This window comes from Argiope bruennichi, chromosome 3 (genome assembly GCF_947563725.1).
Source record: "Argiope bruennichi chromosome 3, qqArgBrue1.1, whole genome shotgun sequence".
NCBI classification, from domain to species: Eukaryota; Metazoa; Arthropoda; class Arachnida; order Araneae; family Araneidae; genus Argiope; species Argiope bruennichi.
In genome coordinates, this window is record NC_079153.1 from 134,027,185 (window position 1) to 134,035,428 (window position 8,244).

Sequence of the window (8,244 nt, forward strand, 5' to 3'; positions counted from 1 at the left end):
GATTTGTCGCATGTGTTGCCGCAGATTTCTTTACTTCCATAGTAATAGAAGTCCGAACCTGCATAGGCGAGGTTACCCAAAATTTGGATTTTTCTGCTATTGATTCCTTTTGGTTTCCAATTGCGGTCTTCAGAGTTTTTTTATATTTCTTTTTCTTTGTTACTAACTGAAAATCGGGCAAATCCTGTGAAGCTGTCGCAACATCACAGGGTGGAACTGACACACTTTCATTTTGAGTAATACTTAGTTTAGTTGAATCAGAACTAGATTGTATGTCGGGAATTGCAACTGATTTTTCTAAAGCCAAAGAATTATTCGATATATTAAAAGATTTTGACTGTTTAGTCTTTGTCTGAGCTATGGAAGCATAGCTAGCCCCTCAGGGGCTCACCTACTATAGGTGAGTACGGGTGTCCCAATCCCGAGGTACCCAGGGATCTTTACTCCCTTCATGTTCAAACTCCCCTACGCCTTCTGCTTTCCGCTGTTTTTTCCTTCCCTCGAAGGCAAGCGAGGGAGCTCTCCATGAGAAGCTGTCGCCGCTCTGTTTGCTTCTAGCTTCTCATGGACAGCCAAAACCCCACGTGTTTGCCGTGCGTGGCGACCCATTGGAAAGACGGGTGGTACACTGTGGTCCCCAGTGTATCAATCGGCTGGTACCTAGTCACCTGAGTGGCTAGTCTGCCAGGGATCAAGTGAAGAAGTTACTCCTTGGGCTTGGCGTTAAGGGTGGTCAATGTCCCCGGGGGTAACTCCCAGCGTATAGGTACCGATTAGCACTAGGGTGGATGCTGAGGCTGGGAATGACCAGAGCCGGTAATTGCCTTCCCTTGTTGGGCTCCGTGGTGGGCGGTGCCGTCGGACCCGAATCACTTACTATATCGTATGGGCTCCTCCAAACGTGGTCCCTTCAGTGGGCATAGAAACATTCCAATATCTTCCAACATATCTTATCATTTCGATCCATTTTACATTGTAAAGCGAGTTTCTGCAAATAACGAAACTTTTCAAACTGTCTCTCCCTTCCTTGTGCAAAAGGCTATAACGGCAACAGTTGGCGATGTTAAATCCATTCGTAAAATGCGCTCTGGTGACTTGCTTGTTGAGGTGAATTCTCGTAAGCAAGCCCAGCAGATTCAAAAATTAAAAGCACTGGGAAATATACCAATAACTGTAAGTCCTCACCAGTCGTTGAATACCTCTAAAGGTGTCATTACCTGCGGGGAACTCTTAAATGTCCACATAGATATAATAAAATCAGAAATGAAACCGCAAGGAGTTATAGATGTCCGCCGTATCACTATACGGCGTAATGGACAACTCCTTGAAACAAAACATCACATCTTAACGTTTCAGACACCCAAACTACCAGAATTTGTTTACGCAGGTTATATACGACGCCCAGTAAGGCCGTACATTCCGAACCCACTTAGATGCTTTCAGTGCCAGCGATTTGGCCATTCTAAAGTTAATTGCCGCGGGTCCTTAACATGTGCCCGCTGTGCAGAAAAAGGGCATGATAGCCAGGAATGTTCCACACAGGAAAAGTGTGTGAACTGTAAAGGCGATCACCCTTCCTTTTCTCGATCATGCCCTAGCTGGCAGCTTGAAAAACAAGTAATAACAATAAAAATCAAAGAAGATCTTTCATATCCCGAAGCCAGGCGTAGAGTTCAAGCACAAACTCCTACTCCTGGTAAAAGTTACGCTTCTGTTGTTCAGAACACCTTTTGCGCAAACTGTTCGTGTAATAATTGTGTAAAATTTCACACTGATTCAAAACCACCTGAAAATATTAGGAATTCTGATTCTGAACATTCTAGCAATAGTACACTTGACAGACCCAAGAAACCACAAAAGAAATCGAAGAAAAAATTGCAAAACTCGCTGACGTTAAAGTTAGCAAAACGCGGTATTTCGAAACAGGAACTGCCTTTAAAATTGAAAAAGTCGGCTTCTAAAAATTCCGTCGCTTTAGGACTTGCGACGCAGGGTATAGTCCATAAGGACTTGTCGTCCATATTTGGTGGCATGCCCAAAAGTCCAGATCGCCTTTCTCTCCATCCATCAGATGAGGATGAGGATGAGGACATTGCACATGAGTTGTGAGGTTTCCGCAACTCTACCACATGCGCCTATTAACTTGCCTGCAATCTCAAATTCTTAATGGGTACCTTCATTTCCTGGAATTGTCGCGGCCTTCGGTCCAAACTTTTTGACATTAAGACCATTATGAACACGTTTCATCCTGTTTGTTTTGGTCTTCAAGAGACCTTCTTGAAGTCCAATATTCCAATTAAATTACGCGGTTATAATTGTGCTCGGAACGATGCAGACACTGAATCTCATAGTTCGGGAGGGGTGTGTATCTTCACCTCTAATATATATCCGAGCACACCTCTCACTTTAAAAACTTCTCTACAGGCTGTGGCTGTTCAAGTTCAGACACGAATTTTGGTCACAGTCTGTTGTATTTATCTACCGCCTCACGATGTCATACGTCAGCAAGATCTTGACCAGTTAGTAGACCAGCTTCCTAAGCCTTTTATTTTATGTGGCGATTTCAATGGACATAGCACTTTGTGGTGTTCAGATAGTACAAACTCTCGAGGGCGGCAGATCGAACAGTTTATAACAAATAACTGTATCTGTCTGCTCAATAATGATGAGAAGACGTACTTTCTTGAACCCACATGTAGCTTTCATAGCCTTGATCTAGCCATGTGTTCTCCTGAACTCTTGCCATCTTTGACCTTTACAGTCAGCAAAAATCTACATAATATTGATCATTTTCCTATTATTGTCTCCCATGCCCACAGCGGCGGTGCGACTCCCTGTCCTCCGCGGTTTCTATTCCAGCGGGTAGACTGGGATAATTTCAAGCAATTGGCAGATATCACCGAGAACATGATCAGTACTTACGACATCACGGAAGCAGTACAAAATGTCATTAACTGCATAATAAGCTCCGCGAATGCTACTATTCCGAAGACTTCCCCACGTCTAAGAAAATTTCGTAGACCGTGGTGGAATGAAGCTTGTCGCGACAGTCATAAAAACCAAAAAAAACGTTGGAGTATTTTTCGAAGGTATCCGACAACAGAAAATCTGATTGCATTTAAGCGTGCCAAAGCTCTTGCTCGTCGCATTCGTCGTCAAAGTCAGAGAGATTCTTGGATAAAATTCGTATCCTCCATTACATCCTACACTTCCAGTAAACATATGTGGAAAAAAGTAAAGGCCGCTAATAGAATATATAGTGAAACCTCCATTCCTGTTTTAAATACAGGAAATATGGTGCACTCAACCCCATTAGATGTTGCCAATATTCTTGGTCAAGCATTCTCACAAGTGTCTGCTATTGATTCTTACAGTCCTACGGTAATGGCTATTAAGAATCGCGCGGAACGGTTGCGTCTGCGCTTTAATGACCGACGCTCTTTTCCATATAACTGCGAATTTAGGATGTTTGAACTGGAAACGGCTTTATCTAAAGCCAATGATACAAGTCCTGGCCCAGATGGGATCACATATAATATGCTCCGCCATTTGAATGCAACTTCCCTTACGCATCTGTTAATATTATTTAACAGAATATGGATTGAACAGAAGTACCCTTCACAATGGTGCGAGGCTATTGTGATCCCAATCTTAAAACCTGGTAAGGAACCATCAAATCCTTTGAACTACCGACCAATTGCTCTGACGAGTTGCCTTTGTAAGACCTTTGAGCGCATGGTCAATGCCCGTCTGATATTCGAATTGGAGAAAAACGGATGCATATCCTCGTTGCAGAGTGGTTTCCGTAGAGGTCGGTCTACTTTTGACAACCTAATTCTACTGGAAACCCAGATACGCAACGCATTTGTTAGGAGGAACCACCTTATCTCCATATTCTTTGATATTGAGAAGGCGTACGACCGTGCTTGGCGCTTTGGAATACTTTCTACAATTTTTAACTTGGGTTTTAGGGGAAACCTCCCCATATTTTTACAAAACTTTTTATCTCATCGGACTTTCAGAGTTCGCGTTGGCAACACTTATTCATCTAATTTTATTCAAGCTGAGGGAGTTCCTCAGGGAAGTGTCCTCAGTGTCACTCTTTTTATTGTTCATCTTAATCAAATTTTAACTCTTTTACCTTCATCTCTTCATGGATCACTTTATGTTGATGACTTGCAGATCTCATGCCAAGGCAGCAATATGAATTTAATAGAACGGCAATTGCAAAATGCCGTTAATAAAGTGGTAGATTGGTGCGACAAGAACGGGCACACTATCTCTCCGGAGAAGAGCCAATGCGTCCATTTTTGCAGGAAAAGAAATGTACACCTTGATCCGAATATTCATATTCGGAATATTGCAATTCCAGTGGTGAATGAAATTCGGTTTTTGGGAGTGATTTTTGACCGAAAGCTCACTTTCCTTCCTCACATCTTAAGCCTACGACAGAAGTGTGAGAAATCACTAAATATTCTAAAAGTTCTGTCTAAAACATCTTGGGGTGCCGATAGAACCTTCCTACTACGAATTTATCAAGCAGTTGTACTTTCTCGCATTGATTATGCCTGCATGGTGTATGGGTCTGCACGCTCTATGGCTTTGCGGCAATTGGATACCGTACACCACACTGCTCTAAGAATCTGTTCAGGAGCATTTCGCACTTCTCCAGTAGAGAGCCTGTATGTTATTTGCCATCAACCCTCTATCTCTTTAAGGCGTTTCAAGTGATCTATTTTATACTATTACCGCACAAGATCTGTCCCTAATCACCCTATTTGTCATATGAATCTTCCCATTGGTCTTCGCAGACTATATGATGCCCGCCCCTCACATGTTCTTCCTTTCAATGAGAGAGCAAAATTGCTCATGCGTGATTCGGACCTTTCAAATGTCACTATCACGACTGATGATTCTTTTTGCTTTCCGCCTTGGGATGTCCCATACTTTTCATTTCTGAATCCATTTGCAGGTTTTGATAAGTCCTCCACTTCTTCTGTTGTTTATCAGCAGATTTTTCTTTATCATCGCTGTCAGTATTCTTCTTTCACACCAATCTTTACAGATGGTTCCCGATCAGATGGGTATGTCGGTTGCGGCATCATAATTCCATCTGATACTTTAAGCTATCGCCTACACAACTCTTGTTCCGTTTTCACGGCTGAGTTGGTGGCAATTTTCTGTGCTCTTCGGGAAATCTTGCCACTTTCTGAGCGTAATTTTATTATTTATACTGACAGTCTGAGTGCTTTGGAGACACTCTCCCATTATCAATATCAGACGCATCCAGTTGCCTTACAAATTTTGTGCACACTAAGACTCCTAGAAAACAAGGGTTTCAAAATACTTTTTTGTTGGATCCCAGGGCATGCACCCCTCAGGGGCTCGCCTACTATAGGCGAGTACGGGTGTCCCAATCCCGAGGTACCCAGGGATCTATACTCCCTTTATGTTTACTCTCCACTGCGCCTTCCCCTCAGGGGCTCACCTACTATAGGTGAGTACGGGTGTCCCAATCCCGAGGTACCCAGGGATCTATACTCCCTTTCAGTTCGCTCTCCCCTACGCCTTCTGCTTTCTGCTGTGTCTTTCCTTCCCTCGACGGCAAGCGAGGGAGCTCTCCATGAGAAGCTGTCGCTGCTCTGTTTGCTTCTTGCTTCTCATGGACAGCCAAAACCCCACGTGTTGGCCGTGCGTGGCAACCCACTAGAAAGATGGGTGGTGCACTGTGGTCCCCTGTGCATCAATCGGCTGGTAGCTGGTCACCTGAGTGGCTAGTCTGCTAGGGATCAAGCGAAGGGGTTACTCCTTGGGCTTGGCGTTAAGGGTGGTCACTGTCCCCGGGGGTAACTCCGAGCGTATAGGTTCCGGCTAGCACCAAGGTAAGCGCCGAGGCTGGGAATGGCCAGAGCCGGTGGCTGCCTTCCCTTGTTGGGCTCCGTGGTGGGCGGTGCAGTCGAACCTGAAACTTCTATCAATGTCATATGGGCAAATCCAAGCGTCCTCCCTTCAGTGGGCAACACAATGCTTCAACTTCTATACAAAATTTCCCAACGTTCTTTCTAATTCAAAGAAAATCGGAAAACAAAGAATCGTTTCATGGTGTGTCACCTTTTTTGGTGGAAAAAGCAATATCGGGAAGTATTGGCGAGGTAAAATCTACAAAGAAACTTCGATCTGGTGACCTGCTGGTCGAAGTTAATTCTCCCAAACAAGCGAAACAAATTGTAAATCTGAAAACTTTTTCAACGATTCCCGTCTTAGTTAGTCCCCATCCATCATTAAATTCATCAAAAGGTGTTATATCTTGTGGTGAATTATTCAATGTCCCAATAGAGGAAATTACCCTAAAGCTAAAAAGTCAGGGAGTGACCCATGTGCGACGTATAACAATACGAAGAGATGGCCAGCTCCTGAATACTAAGCATTTGGTATTAACTTTCAATTCCTCTACTATACCAGAGTATATTAAGGCTGGATATTTGCGCTTATCTGTTAGAGCATATGTGCCAAATCCTTTAAGGTGCTTCCAATGCCAGCGCTTCGGGCATTCAAAATCATCTTGCCGCGGAACAATGACATGCGCCCGCTGTGCAGAAGTCAATCACGACAGCACTAACTGCACTGGTAAGGAGAAATGTGTCAACTGCAAGGGTGACCACACATCTTTCTCCCGAAATTGCCCTGCCTGGAAACAGGAAAAAGAAATAATATCAACAAAAATAAAAAACAATATTTCTTATCAGGAAGCCCGCAAGCTCATTAAGTCAAAAATGCCTAATCTTGGAAATACCTATGCTTCTGTTGTAAAAAAGATATCTGCTACTATATCTACTCAATGGGATTTAGCCGACATCACAGCATGTAACAGCTCAAAATCTTCTGAATCCGTTGCAATAGTATCTAATCAAGGTAACTTGCCAAATCTACCGTCACCACCTGTTTTATCTGTTTCTGAAGATACTTCTGTTTTACAGGACCTAAATGATTTTCAACTTGTGACTAACGTTAAAAAGTTTAAAAAGACCTCTCCGACTAAAACAAAACCTGTTACAAATATTGAAAAAGTCTCAAAATTTTATACTATTTCACCTCGTCAAATTCACACCACAGTGGTATCACAAAATACTGTCTCAAATGGCAAACCGACATTGAATACTAAGCCAATCACTTCGGCTCAAACTCAGTTGCTTCCTTCTGCCAACACTAAAATAAGTGCTCAATCTTCAGGAGGAACTAGAGTACAGCAGTCTCGAGAATCGGATGCAGATGCAGAGATGAGTTCTTCCACTGCTTCGGAAGGGGATATATTAGAATATGATATGTCTGAGGACTTGGAAGAGCCACCACAAGTTTTTAGTCCTCCACCCTCTACCAAACTTAAAGAAAAACGTAAATATATTATCCCTACGAAATATAAGAATTTGTAGCTTTGTGACATGCTTTTATTTTCTTTTGATCTTTAATTTAAACGAGTTGTTGCTAATTTTTTTTTAAAACCCAAACTCGGTTTCTAGCACAGTATTTTACCATTATATCTCTATTGGTTTTACTTCTGCTATATTTTTCCTATGCCCAAAATTTGATCTTTTAGACATGTATTTAATTTACCTTTTTTACACTCTGAAGGCTGACAAAATGTATTTTATCCATTTATAAATTTCACCTTAAAAAATTTCAATGTTTTTAAAGTTTTAACTCCTTTTATCTTGTATTACCATATGTTATATACCATGAACCTGTTTATCTACCATAAGCTTGGCGCAGCATAGCCAAACATGGCTCTTGTGCCAGAAAAATCAAACCAACCAACCAACCAACTCCACTGCGCCTTCTGCTGTCTCCTTTTTTCTTCTTTCCCTCGAGGGTAGGCGAGGGAGCTCTCCATGAGAAGCTGTCGCCGCTCTGTTTGCTTCCTGCTTCTCATGGACAGCAAGTACCCCCACGTGTTTGCCGTGCGTGGCGACCCATTAGACGGGCGGTGCACTGTGGTCCCCGGTGTATTAATCGGCCGGTAACTAGCAACCTGAGTTACTAGTCTGCTAGGGATCAAGCGAAGGGGTTACTCCTTGGGCTTGGCGTTAAGGCTGGTCACTGTCCCCGGGGGTAACTCCGAGCGTATAGGTACCGATTAGCGCTAGGGTAAGCGCCGAGGCTGGGAATGGCCAGAGCCGGTTGCTGCCTTCCCTTGTTGGGCTCCGTGGTGGGCGGTGCCGTCGGGACCCGAAACCATATTCATATCGC

At 43.2% G+C, this 8,244-nt stretch overlaps 1 protein-coding gene across 1 annotated transcript; it reads left to right on the forward strand.

Annotated features, from left to right (window-relative positions):
• Positions 1-1,080: 1,080 nt before the first annotated feature.
• On the forward strand, positions 1,081-2,109 carry LOC129962966 (uncharacterized). Its single transcript, XM_056076968.1, has one exon. It carries the CDS (start codon positions 1,081-1,083, stop codon positions 2,107-2,109), a length of 1,029 nt encoding a protein of 342 aa, XP_055932943.1.
• The last annotated feature ends 6,135 nt before the right edge of the window (positions 2,110-8,244 follow it).

Bases quoted from the DNA above. Each gene is read 5' to 3' on its own strand.
- LOC129962966 (XM_056076968.1), top strand. From the start codon at position 1,081: ATGCGCTCTGGTGACTTGCTTGTTGAGGTGAATTCTCGTAAGCAAGCC.